Consider the following 14,995-nt stretch of genomic DNA (forward strand, 5'->3'; position numbering starts at 1 on the left):
TACCTGTGCTAATATGTTATGCTAGCTCATCTGTTCTTCATATTAAGGTTGTAAGGTACAAAGATGCCACAGAAAGTTAAAAGTCAACAGCACATTTACATGTTTTGACATGCTCAGTCCATTGCTTACAAGAAGACAACTTAACACTGATTTGTTCTTATCTTACAAAATTATATTTACATATGAACGACCTATAATAACAGACAAAGGAAGAACAAGTTACAAAACTTCATACCCAGAATGTGCGAAGGAAATGACGAAGCAGCACACCAACTTTGATAAGCCCAGGATCATTTATCAGCCAGGCTGTTCTTTTCCCCCCACAACATTTACTATATGGTGTCACATTGTTTTCTCTCTTCTTGTATAGACTGGAAAATTCTAGCTGCCGATTCAGTTGCTGACCTGCGATTGTGAGGTACAACTCTGATCACTCGTGCTGGCTGGTCAGTATCACGAGTCTGCGAATCTCCTTCCGGAACAACTGCTGCAGCTGCTGCTACTGCACCAGGGAAAAGAGGAAGTGCATCTCTTCCTACAGCAGTAGGACCTGTCCCCGCTTCTGTTCTCTCTGCAGGATTGCTCTCTGTACTTCCTTGTACCTCACCATCTTTGGATGCCTGAAACTTTGTATGTGAAATAGCTCCGTTTTTCTGGCCTAGCACATTACCGGAGCTTTGACATTGCACATTAATGTCAGTTCTTCCACCCGAAAACTGAGTAGTTTGACCATTTGAAGTTAGACCAGCAAACCAGTTTGCTTGCTCAACAGCGGAGCCTGATGCGGCTGGGTTAAAGGTCGGCATACCATAAGGAGGGAAGTAGCCATGACCAACTAGAGCACCAGGAAGCATTCCCTGACTACGATGATGAGAAGCAGGAACCCCATAAGCTGAATTCAAGAAGTTACCTGTCAAGGGGGATGAACTCGTAGGTCCACATCCTCCACAAATCGGGGCCACAAATCCAGGCCCAAGATATGGCTTATATATCAGACCTTCTGAAGGCGACATTACAGGAACCAACCATTGATGCCCAGGTGGCTGATGGAAACACCAAGGACCCATTTTAGCATCAGTTACAGGTGCAGGAGGTAAGTCCCCTAGACAAGGACCACAATTTGAAGGCTGACTACCATTTTTGGCAGAAGAAATAGATGTCTTTCCCACTGCATTTTCCGCAGAGCATTCCAAATCATGGGTTGGCTTCTCAGATTCATCTTTGCGCTGCTTGAGACTATGTTGCCGAGGTTTCACAATATACTCAGATGCAAGTCTCTTGGCAGAAGAACCCTTCAAAGTAGGCTTGCCCAAATAAGCATCATCTTCAATCAAAAGGTGTGGTGAGGCTGCAATCAATTTCTGAACCTGTTCAAATAAAAGAAAATTAACCTCAATCTAATTTTCATAGAAGAACATGAGTGCACACACACATGCACACAAGACACAGACACATCTTTCAAACCAGCAGAAGCTACTTAACAGGATTGGGGACTTTACCTTCATCAGCCTATGCAATTCAAATACTTGTACCGCAAACACTCTTTGTTGACTGTAAAGAGTAATAACAGGTGTTGCATCAAAAACAAAATTGCACAAGATAAAAAAAATGAAGCTTTGATAAACATACAAACATACATAGGTAAAACCAGACAAAAACTCAAACTAGAGTCTGAAGTATGATAGTATACCAGGCCAAATCTGCATAAGAAGGATGTGCTACTGTACACTTTCAAAAGATTGATAAAGCTAGGTTTTCTAAAAAATATGCTTACAGTACCCAAATCTATACATGAGCATATTAACAGTCAAGCAGATCATTCAATGAATTAAGTAGTTGCTTAAATACCTTAGATAACCTGCAGTATAATCAGGAAACCAAAAGGCCCCTCAAGCTATAAGCATACCTTGAGCCTGAAACCTCTCCCTAACTATAGAAAAGTTTCTCATGTGCACTTCATTAAAAATAAGATCATGCGAAAAATCATTTTAGAAAAAACATGAACCTACGATCTTGGCATATAAATATTCAAATGCATCTGGGGAGACAAAAAATAAAAGAAAATAAAAGCTTGCTGTTGGCAAAGCAATAGTTTTAACATGTTACAAAACAAGAGCCATTTGAAATTATATCAAAAGGTACCTTCATGATAATCATATAAAATAAGAAGCTGAACGCAAGAAACATATTTTTACACAAAATCAACTCACATTTGCAATTATGCTGCATGACACTACTTAAGCAATACATATAAAATATCAAATCATATTTGCAGTTATAAAACCATACAAGACATACAAGTGTGCATGGGAGAAGCACACACTAAAGAAGTGATGAGAAAAAGAACATGAATTGAGTCCCCCCAGAATTCTTGAAGATGAGAACAAGATATTACGTTAAACATGATCCTCTTTGCCACCACGTTGGCCCCTTTCTTTCAATACCGACACAAATGTAGCTCCAGAATTTGTCCACCAAATTTGTTCCCTTTGCTCCAAGCCCTCAAGTGCACAAAAAGATCTTTCCTCTAATGGCAGCGGGAAACCAAGGAAAACCAAACCGAGACAGTAAAATATCCCAAAGGGAAGACATACAAGCAGAATGTCTAAAGAGAGGATCCACTGTCTCAGGGGCTTGCCTTGCACAAAATACATCAATTAAGAAATATCCATCTCCCTTTTATAAGAAGATCCACAGTTAAAAATTTTCATTGAGGACCGTAGAATCACAGTAAATCTGGTGTAGGAAGGGACGGTAGAATGACATAAATAGGACCTCTCCTCTCATAAGACAATACTCCAACTCCTACTCAAAATGAATAAACACCCTACTGCATTCAATCAACTAATTGAGCTGAGAATCACAAATTGTTGTAGCTTCCTAACCACTTCATACTACTGCATGATTTCCCAATACAATGATAACTCTACCCTGCCATAAAGAAAGAAAAATGACATACTCTAGGATTCATAAGATGGATTATAGGTCCACAAAAATATAGAGAACACGTGAAAGTTCTTTATATTTCTTACGACTTTATTCAGACTGTCCCAGCTCAAACAAAGATGAAATAGTGAATGAATCATGGAGGATGTGGAACCATCTATGGCAAAACTCCAACAATTTTTTAAAAATCCTCTATTTTTAGTACCCAACAACCAAGAGAGCAAATTTTGCACGAGAGGGAGAGCAGCAGCAACTATGGAAGGGTACCAATGGCAAGACTATAGAGAATTGGCTATACGAAGAGAACTTGCTACTATCACATTAAATTTCTAAATTGGACAATAAAATGATTTTATTACGTGGTTAGATAGTATTTCCTGCTGCTATTTAAGCTGATACTAGTTGCAGACTTTTTCTTTAGGAGACTGATGATTTTCTGCATTTTTACAAGTGAGTGTAAGTACCTAATCTACATATTTCTCCCATATTCTCCTTTCCAACAAGTGCATTTGACATCTCTATTATTTACATTAAAGACAGACAAGTCCATTACAAAAAAAAAAAAAGTAGCAGGATATCATTCAGTACATTGAGCAAACTTTGGCAATGACACAAAATCAGTTTTTACACTTGTCAAGAGGCAACACATTTTACAGGCTATTAAAAATCTTAGAGACTTACTTGACAATGGCTCTCCTTGCTTTCCAAAAAAGTTTCTGACCCATTATTCCTACAACATCATCAGGAGATATATCCAAGCCTGAAATTGAATCCACCATGGAGGTCTCAGAGATATCGTCGCTTCTGTCCACAGTTCCAGTTTGTAGAGACCCATGTGTCCTGTCTCCACAGTATTCACCATCATTATCAGGTTCATTAGGATTACTATTAGCTATCCCTGAATGAGAATCACTTTTTAGCATCCTCAAAGCACTTCCCCTTTGTTCGTCTCTCAGAGGCTCATTTGGAAAACCATCACCACATGCAATGCCCTCGTATTTTGAGCCAGCTTTATGCTCTTCTTGCAAGAAAGTATCAGTGTCACAAAAAATTTTAAAATTATCCCTAGGATGACCTTGGTGCTCTTGATTTGAAGATGCATCGACTTGCTTTGCAGATCCATCAAGCTCTCTTCTAGTTGACATATTTGTGGCAGATTTTAACATATAGTCCCTGCTTGATGGATTCTCCTCGCCCTTACTGTTCGCTTCCTGTCTTAAGCTGAGACCTGATGCATTTTGTTTAAGATCCTTATCACAGGCATTTTGTTGCTCATTAGAATGACAAGAACGAGATGAGCTGAAGAAACTGACTCTTTCCACATCTCCGTTGTTCTGGGTTTTAACATAACACTGATCCATTTCTGAGTGAACAAAGACAGGAACCATAAAATCATCTTCATCTCCTACCTTTTTGCCCTGGTCAAGTTGTGCCAACGAAGTGTCCAAATTTACACCATCAGACGGGCCAGTAGGAAGCCTCTCAGCCAGGTCAGCAGGTGTTGAAGGAATTAGGCGACGTGGGAAATGCATATTTCTATCATGGCCATTTCCCTGCAGGCGTCAAATGTTCAATAATAATAATGATAATAAAATAGAGACTGTTGTCCCCACATATATAAACACTCACTAGAATGATAGTATGCATTATCTTGAAAAATGATGCACATGAGGCACTTAGAAACTCAAATCCCTTATCCATCATTTCAGTTTGAAGATAGATGGAAAACATAGCTCCAAATCAACATCAAATTTTAAAAAAAAAAAAATTTAATCCTTTTTTCCAACATCTAATAGATAGCGTGAACGAAATAAGATAAGATAAGAAGTGCAAAAGGCAAGAGAAGAATAATAGAGAGAACAAAACTTCTTCTATTCAATTCTAAAATTCATGCATCTCCAAGGCAACCTCATTTCTCCACCAAGAAACCTATTTACATGCTTTATAAACTCTACAAAGTTAAATATTCCAAAACTAACCATAAACAACACTACATATATATATATATGTGTGTGCGTGTATATATATTGGGGGAGGGGGAGAGAAAGAGAAGCCTCTTCAATAAAGTAAAAAGAAAGACAGAAAATCCCAAGCATGAAAAGAACCAAATTAACATGGACAATAAGCATAATCTCCAACAGCACTCGCTAAAAAATGTAAATACATCCCGTCATTGAGGGGCAGATATAGGAAGCACAACTTTTGGAACAGAATTGTATTTCCTGCTTCTTATGGACCTATGCTTCAGAAGCATTTCAGAGAGTTTACTCCTCCATTGCACTACAGCAGGATTTGTGATTAGCTATATTGGGTTAACTGTTGTGCATTGTTTAGTTTTTTGTTTGCTTTTCTTCTATCATCTTTTCTAGGAGGATATCTTGTCCTCCTCCTGTTTCTTTCTCTCCTCTAAATACATTTATTTTGGTCAAAAAAGAAATTAATATAGAGTAATGGTGCTATCATCCACACTCCTGCCAAGAATATATCAGTGCTTTAGCAGCAGATACTCTAAAGGGAACAGAATGTGAAATGAATGGCCTCTAATATCCTGAAACGAACACAGATCCTAAGTTACAAGAAGAAAAATAAATAAATAAATAAATAAATAACAAGTGCATGAAATGTATTTTTTTTTTTCCCCCAGAAAGCTAAGATCAAACACTAATTTATCCATGAACAGCCCTTCGTCAATGTAGATTAGCAAACATCATGAGGCTCTTTTGATTAAAAATATAAACAGTCAAAGACAGAAGAGTATTCCTCATCCAATAACAGTAACAGATCGTCAAGTCATGAACATCATAAGAAATCACGAGAAAGAATAAATGCCCAATCCTCACAGTAATCCAACCAAATACCCATGAATGGTCACCCTAAGCAGGGATGAGAATCAATAACTAATATAAACAAAACAATTTGGAAGAATGAAGCCACATATAAAAAAACCGTGAATTAATGGTAAGACATCCACATAGATTTCTCAAAACTCACATGGCTTGTCGATCCCGATGGAACCATGCTGGTAGCGTTGTTGCTAGGGTTGAGGGGCATGACCCCATGGTTGAATCTCTGGGAAGGGATGCTGAGCTGCTCATAGAGGGCCATCTTGTTCCTGGGAGGTGCTCTTGGCCCTCCTTTCTCTGTATCATTGACATGTAGCCTCGGGAACATCGGTCCCATAATCTTCCCCTCATCTTTCCCCCTCTTCATTCTCACTCTCTAAATTCAACACAGAAACCTCAACAAAAACAAAATTTCCACAATTTTCACCTTAATATCCCACGACCCATACCTAGAAAACTAAACCCGCCAGCAGAAACCTAGAATTATACAGCCCTAGACACCAAATCGCGTTTCAAAATAGATCGATCCCGCAATAAACCAAAATCAACCCGCCCGCGCCTAGCACTTCCACGCAAACTCGATGATCAATAATCCAAACCCACTAACAAATACCAAAGCGTTAAGAAAACAAAAACAAAAAAAACATAAAAAAAAAAAAAAAAAAAGATTTTGTTCTTCCCGGGGAAAATCGCACGATATTTGACAGAGTCCAGAATCAACCCCACTTTCTCAGGAAAATCTGTGAAGCAGAAGAAAAAACGAACTTCCACTGGATTTAACCAAAAAAAAAAAAAATTGCGCGAGCAAATCAGGCAGTATAGCAGCAAAAGTGAGAATGAGAGAATAGATTCTGAGAGGAGGTGACTGGTTATGGATTCCTACCTCCGAAGATCACCGCCTGCAAAAATGGGGAAAAGAGCAAAAGTGCAGGGTGTGTGGGGTCTACTTGGGATAGACCAGAAGCATCTTTGTGTAATAAATTACATTAAACTATCTAGGCAGGTCTACTTGCCAGTTGGCATACACAACTAATCTAGAACATTGGGCTAAGGGAGCGCCCATCTGAGATCATGTCCTTCCACAAATTCACTTTCGCCACATGTCAACACATTAGTGCCCATGATTCCTCCGCTGGATGCGACACTTCAATAAACTCTAATTGAATTAAGTAGACTGTTGATCAATTATATTTATTGTATGTTTTAAATTTTAAAATATAGATTTTGAATCTTGATATTGAGCCGGAATCAAATGTTTAGTGATATTGATATTGTTGAACATTTTAGCTTAAAAATATTACAATTCAATTTCCGGAGCAATAATTTTCTTTTTGTTCACACTTTTTCCTTCCTTTTCTCACCTTTTAAATAATGGCGTTTTGGCAATTACATATTTTAAAAAGGGTTAAAGACTTAAAGCTAGATTACAAATCTCCATCTTCTTTTTTCCAAACTCCATTTCCAAATAAAAGAAATTGAAGTCTTTAGGCTATGTTCATCTTCCAACTCTTTTTCTTAATTTTTTTTCAATTGAGACGGGATGATCCTTTGAATCAAAAAATAATCAATAATACCAAGGTATATTGTTTCCTGCCTACTCTAGCGAACGCAAACGAAATTGCACTATCCTCTATTCAAAGAGGAGAGTCAAGTAAAGTCTCACGAAACCTTCCCTCTTTGGATTCAATTACATCTGAAAAATGACTTATAAACGTTATTATGAATGCCCCATTCCCATTGGTTGTCTACGAATTCCATTATCAAAAAGTGTATCCACGACTTCTTGTATCAACTCTCTTAACATATTACTAATTCCCTTAGTGTAGATCTACTTCTCTCTCTCTCTCTCTCTCTCTCTCTCATCACCAATCAAGTTACTCAGGATACCAGATAGAAGCAAACATAAGTTCCCCACACTACCACCGCCCTATAATAGAATTATTATTTATTTTTAAAAAGAGATCCTACACTACAAATTGTTGTATAAATATGTGGTTCTCTCTCTTCCCTCTTATGAAAAAAGATCAATCGAGCTCATTGTTCTGCAACCACCTTTACTCATTGTTAGAGCAAATTTTGTCCTATCATCATCGGGGTAGTCTACTAAAGTAAACATCATGGATGAAACCACCATAAAAGATTTGAATCCAATATTTTATTACCCTAAACGTAGTGAACCCAATTTGGTTTAGTTCTCCTGTTCAATCCATTTTTATTTGAGTTATATGTTTGATGATATATCTACTTAAATCGAACCAGAGAATGGCCTAGTTCTTGGTTCAACATATCGACCTAGCCGACCTAGTTTGGTTCGATTTTCAAAACATTGTTTCAAACCACGTACCATTGATTAATGCAGGATATGGATAAGGCTCCAAACAAGTTGAGTAAAGCCAATTTTTGAGATGATCAAATTTATTTATTAAATTTTTAACTATCAAGTTAGATTTCAAATCAAACTAAATTAGTTCTTATCAAGAAGAGCTTCTGAGCTTCTTATAAGTGGCTTGATTCATTTGTAACCCTAGATATGAATGGTAATCAAAATCCAAGGCAACAACCAGTCCTAAGGTTTCGTAAGACCTTGAAACGATAATTAAATAGTTGTTATCTCCTGCAATTTTCAAGCCTTGTTAAGTCTACAACTAGTTTAATTATATTTGTAGAAATAATAATGAAAATGAAAAAGCCTCCAAAAATTTTCCTTCATGGAAACTAAGAATACCAAGTGTAGTCTGACATCCTAGAGCTAAACACTAACATCCGAAGTTATCTTGATGCAGTCTTTAAATGTTTAAAATAGATACATAATTTGCTTCTTTAATTCTAATATAGGGATTCCCCTTGAATGCTATGCTCAAGTGTCCCATGTCAAATACTTTATATCGTTTGAAGGGGGTATGTGACACTAATTATGTCCCTTGCTTAATTAGTCAACCAAAAGTATATTGCGATTTCACCACATGAACAAATTAGCAACCATCGAATATAAAGTTAAACAAAAGAGATAAACAAACATGTAAGCAAACATGAGTCACACAGTAAATTAAAAAGCAAGCAAATTCATTACTTATGTCTTTGTAGGCAACATGTGTTTAGTAAGGGAAATAAGTAGGGTAAAAACATTTACAATAGCTAGTGAGTTTACAATTACTAATGAACATTTATCCTTCCCTAAAGAGCTTTTTATGTTATTCTAGCGCCGACACTTGGAAACTTTAAATAGACCGAGGAGTTATACTCTCAAATTTTTTTTACTAAGGCATTATCTATAACAACCCAAAATTTCATATCATTTTTTTTTTCAATATAACCTTTAAATTACCTTACTCTAATGCCCCTGTAATGACTACTGGAAAATACCTATACAGCGAAAAATACAAAACTGTATAACTATATACACAATACCAGAATTCAGTATCTTCCCAAAATATACATACACAAAAACATAACTCTTTAGTATCATCTATCTAAACTCCTTAGATCTACCCAAAAATACTTTTCTCCCAGAAACACTTACCTTACAAACAGGGCAGTGCAACCGACCTCCCTATCTCCGAACCTGATCTACTCGTATAGGTAGATCACTTGAAAAATGTTAAATGACTGGGATGAGACAACACTTTGGTTGCCCTATCAGGATAAGTCAATTGAAACTCTATCAATCCTTAGACCGACCATACTGCAATCCCTCCAAAGGCTCGGTAACTGGCCTCTCCCTCGTCAAACTGGCCACCTCTACCTAGAATACTAGGGAGTCTGCAATCCCTCCAAGGCACTGTTGATGAAAATCTACACACTATCTGAAATATATGGTTGCACTTTGATCTGAAATAACTACGGTACCATACTCTGTTGACTGAATCTGACTAAAATAATTCATCTGGATCTAATACTATATAATACTAATATATATAATTATCTTACTATTTCATCATGATTCCAAAATAACCATAACACTATAAGACTAATCTAAAAATACTGTAATATCTTACTGAAATAACTGTAATATCTGACTAAATAAACTGGAATATCTGAGTGTTATGGTTTTGAAATTATGGAAATCATGGTATTCTATAAATACTGTAAAACATCTGTCTAAAAAATATCAGTCTGTAAAATATGTCTATAAAATATTTGTTTGTACGTTAGTTTTGGTGTATTCCCAAGAGGGGGGTGAATTGGGTATTTAAAACTTTTGCCTCCTAGGTTCAACCAGATCAGTAGTAACTTAGGGTTTGTCTATGCAATTATAAACCCAATCATTTACAATAAAACATACGTGTGCAGTAAATAAATTATGAAAATGTAAATTGCACACACAATATGTTATCGGGGTTCTGTCAATTATGCCTACGTCCTCGCCTTGGCTCACTAGCACAAGGATTCCACTACGGCTCACTTAACGGGTGGAGCGACACCGTTTACAACTAGGTCAATTAGCGAGGCTGACCTCAACCTAACTACACTTTACCAGGATGGTGCACCTAACTTTTCTAACCAGGTCTAAGCCAATCCGAGACTATTCAACAGGGCTAGTCTCCCTCTTTAGGCCCACGCTTAGAATACAATAAATGTAATTTTTTGCGTACATGGAAATGCTTCTTACACAAGCAGATTTGTACCACTAAGCACAAGCACTAATCAATGTACACCAATAATGTAGGAATTTATAAGTTCGGTACTCTACGTGTGCAATCAACACTCAATGTTATGTCTATAGTCAATCAAGCACAAGAGTGTATCAACAAGCTAATCTTTGAAACTAAGCAAAGATAAAATCTCAATCTTAGTTTTGGGTTTCAAAGATTTGAACTAATAGCAATTTAGAATATCTCAAAAAGATATTTTTCTCAATATCAATGCATGAAGAGATATTCAACTCAAAGCTTGTAAAATATTTTTGCACACAAAAATATAAGCCTAATGAATCTTGTAGTCCAAATGCAAAACCCACTTAGTTGTAGGAATTTTTCCCAACCAAAGATTTATTGACAAAATCAAGGGGGAAAATTCTTTGCTCTACCCTCCAATTAAAATCACAACCACAAATGCAAGTGAGGGTATCTAGCAATTTAGAATGATGAATAAAACACTCACAACGTAAGATTTCTCAAAGGAATGAAGGTATTTGAGTGTTATGGACTTAGTATGAGAGAATAAGTTTTGGAAATTTTTAGAGGATTTCTCACTAATCCCTTTGCTAATTCTCTGCTAATCCTTGCAAATGAACTTGTATATATAAGCATTGGCAAAATTATAACCATTGGGGACATATAGGGCATTCTTAAATTTGTCTTAAAATGGTTTAGCAAAAATAATCCTATTTAACCGTCTTAACCGTGGTAAAAATATAAAACAACCCAAGAGTTTCGAGTGGCCGACCTACGGTTTGGTCGCTCGAACAGACTTAATGAAAAAAGCGGTTTTTCAAAGTTCAGGTGCCCGAGTCAAGGTTCGATTGGCTGAACATATGCGATTTCCACACTATCCGCAATTCGGGTGCTTGGTCTGAAGTTTGGTTAATCAAACTCATGTGTCCGGTCGCCCGAGGATGATTTGAACGCTGAGGTTTGGGCTTCCGAGTTGGTGGGAAGAGTTAAAAACAAGGTTCGATCACCCGTGGACGGTATGTTCAAAATAGTTCGATCTCTCGAAACCCAAGTCAACAAGTTGACTCGTCAAGGGTTCGGTCGCCTGAGGTGTTTTGAACACCTGGGGTTCGGTCGCCCGAAGCCTCATAATTTTTACCTATAAGTCCATTTTCACTTCAATTAATTCCCCTGATATTATAGGTGCTATTTGGGATTGTCTTACGTGCATGTGCAAGGACCTAAGGTTATTTTAAGGTCTTTTGAGGACACCAAAAAAACTTGGCGTCAGTCGACCGATGGGTGATCCCTAAGGTCTGTCTATGACCTTGAGCTTATAAGTTTTTACATACATGATGCACATCAATTATTACAAACTAATCATACTTTACTATTATAGACCCAAATTAAACATAATATGAAATACAACATAAAATAAATCTTCTGGATCTTTAGTTTTCAAGTCTTCACGTACCATCAAATGATCTTGCTAGTATAAGCTTGCACACAAACTTGACAGACATTAAATACCAGAATATTTTTCATAATCAAAATAGGATATGACCCATAGGGTCAACACTGTGTATACACTGTAATTCATAATTCTGTAAAATTTGGTAAAACATATTTCTATGCATAAATACTATAAAACATGATATTCTACAAATTATATAAGATGAGGCAAGTGAAGTTAGAGACCCCCACATATGATGGACAAATGGATCCTAAAATCTTCCAAGACAAGCCAAGCTCCATTGGTTGAATGTCGAGAGGTAAAAGGTGAGATTAGATCATAGGCCCATTGAGCATTGCGACCTAATGAAGGATAGGTTAAGGGAGAAGTATGTACCCCTTAGCTATAGAGAGCGCCTTATGGATCAGCTCAATAGTTTGCGTCAGGGTAGCATGATCATTTCAGAATACATGAGTCAATTCGATGAGTTGTTTATAAGATGTGGTGTCTATGAGACTGTTAGTCAGCAAATCTCCAGATTTGAATAGGATTAAAGCCTGAACTGAGGAAAGAACTGTTTCCCCATCACATGGAGTCCTTTGAACAGGTCTATAATTTAGCTCATGACTTTGAGCAAATGAATAAATGGCCCATGGGAAAACGGTTTGGTGCCTTTTCAAATGAGACATACTCTTGAAAGGTACAAAGTTATGATAAGTCCCGACTAGTGCAATCAGGTCAAGTCACCTCCTAAGGGAGCAATCTCACAGTCCAGCAGCTTATGGACAAAGGGAAAACACCCATGACTAGATCCTCTTGCTAGAGTTATGGCAATGCAGTTTGTTTCAGGTGCCATAAACAAGGACACTTTGCCAAACAATGTCCCACTAGGAACTTGGCACTTGATAGGGAAGATGGTGAGGACGAGCTTGAGGAGGATCAAGTATATGTTCCTGAAGTTGTACCTAATGAGGATGGGTTGTCAAGTGAGCCATATGAGAGTGCCTAGTTGAGTGTGATGAGACGCATTATGATCATTCCCAAGGATCAGGAGGACTGGCGTCGCACTTCTATTTTCGATACTTATATCAAGTGTGGGAGTAAAAGTTACAAGATGATCATAGATGGTGGTAGTTGTACCAATGTTGTGTCTAAATCCGCAGCTGATAAGTTGAGATTGAAAGTTGAGCCATACCCACAACCATATAAGATAGCTTGGGTTGATGCCACTACCATGCCCGTGAGCTATAGAAGTCTAGTCCCCATTAAGATTTGTTGACTTTTTGAGTCCAATTCTTGTTTTGATGCTGACAAAGCACTTGAATCTAATATGAGTGCCTAATGCTCGCAGGAATCCTAACCTAGTGCCTGCGGCACTCGCACAAAACCCTATATTCCAAAATTTCTAATTTTTTCAGTTCGACCCCAGAATGCATAACAACCGAACATTACTGAGTCCTATTGACTCAAATAACTCATTAAACTTAAAAATATCTCCTTTACCCTAGTTTTGGAGTGGTGCTCGGGATCCTCAAAACATAATTTTGCTCCGGCCAAATTGATGAGGATCGCCACTAGGTGTTAGATACGAAGTCTGATCGTCGATGGGGTGAGTTTAAAGTGAGAGAATGAGGAGAGAGAGAGTTTGCAGCTAAGAGAGGAGAAAGAGAGCCTTTGGAATTTAACAAGAAAAATTTAACATGCAACCTTATATAGATTTCTGTTCTAGAGCAAAACTGTTGACGGTTTTCTTGGGCTCTTAGAAAACCGTCGACAATTTGGTCTTTAACCAAACCATTTTACCTTTAATCCGGCTGTGGTAACTACAAAACAGTCAACGGTTTTTCTGCTCCCCCACCAAATTGTCGACGGTTTGGTCCATACCAAACCAAAAATCTCATTTTTCTTTATTTCATTATTCTTATTATTTTCCAAGTCACTACACTTATAATTACAAGGACAAGACTTATGAGGTCAAACAGGACATGAACTTCACATTCTTAAGTGCCCCGGTCGACCGACCACCAGATACATTATTCTTAAGTGCCTCGATCGACCGACCACCAGATACTATAAATGTCTCGGTCGACCGAACCAGCACGTAGTCAAAAAGTTGACTATGTCTCGAGTGACCATTCCATTTAATGCACACCATCCTCAAGCGCTTGAATCATAAAACCCCTTACACACATGCCTCAGCCAACCAAACTCTTAGCTTTAAAACAACTTAGCCAACCGAACTTCAAGGTTTGGCAAACTAAACCACTCACCAGGTGTCCAAAAGCATGAACATTTGAAAAATTGTCTTGGCTCAGTCGACCGACTATTGGCCACGATCGACCGAACTGGAAAATCAGTTGAGAATTGTTGTGAGTGTTCGGGCGACCGATCATAAACGTTGGGCGACCGAACCTCTCGGGATGGCCAAATTTTTACTGCAGTTAAATAGGGTTAATTTTTATTAAACATCATTAAACAATTCCCAAAATGCCTTCTATGTCCCCAACGGTTATATTTTTCTAAAAGTCTATTTATACCCTTTCATTTGGAGAAATTAGTAATTAATTAACACTTCAATTAACCAAAAAAAAAAAAAACTTTGAAATTTCTTGAGCTATTTTTATTCTCTCTTCCATTCAAGCTTACAAATTCCCACTCTTACACATTCCTCTTGCAAAAATTACTTTTGTAAGAGTATCTTGAGATCATTCATACTATTGGTATAAGCTTATACTCTCATTTCATATTCCTTTATTGATATTGATTTTCATTGAGAGTAAGCTTGAGTTTTCCCTTGTGATTTTATTCATAAGTTTTTTTTTTTGGAAAACTCTCTAGGGCTTGTGCATCTTTGCATTATTATTGCAAAGATTCAAGAGCTTGTATTGTGAATTGAAAAATAATTTTTATACAAGCTAGAGAGTCAAATATCTCTTATACTTAATACTTGAAAAATTATTTTTGAAATATTTGATTGTGTTCTTTAAATCTTTGAAACCATATTTGTATGTGTACATATATATATATATATATATATATATATATATATATATATATATATATATTGTTTCAAAGAATCTTTCATTACACACTCTCACATATTACTTGCTATTAACATTATCTTGAGAGTTGTTATATTATACTTTATTGAACTTATAATT

The 14,995-nt window shown here is 37.0% G+C and overlaps 1 protein-coding gene across 1 annotated transcript; it reads right to left on the reverse strand.

Moving 5' to 3' along the window:
• Window positions 1-19: 19 nt before the first annotated feature.
• LOC131151765 (protein EARLY FLOWERING 3) lies at window positions 20-6,772 on the reverse strand. The gene is made up of 4 exons (XM_058103166.1): window positions 5,938-6,772; window positions 3,628-4,499; window positions 1,500-1,551; window positions 20-1,367 (listed from the first exon to the last, which is right to left on the reverse strand). Exons 1-4 carry the CDS (start codon window positions 6,154-6,156, stop codon window positions 333-335), a joined length of 2,178 nt encoding a protein of 725 aa, XP_057959149.1. The 5' UTR covers window positions 6,157-6,772; the 3' UTR covers window positions 20-332.
• Between the last annotated feature and the right edge of the window lie 8,223 nt (window positions 6,773-14,995).

The sequence above is a fragment of the Malania oleifera genome, chromosome 3 (genome assembly GCF_029873635.1).
Source record: "Malania oleifera isolate guangnan ecotype guangnan chromosome 3, ASM2987363v1, whole genome shotgun sequence".
Classification (NCBI taxonomy): domain Eukaryota; kingdom Viridiplantae; phylum Streptophyta; class Magnoliopsida; order Santalales; family Ximeniaceae; genus Malania; species Malania oleifera.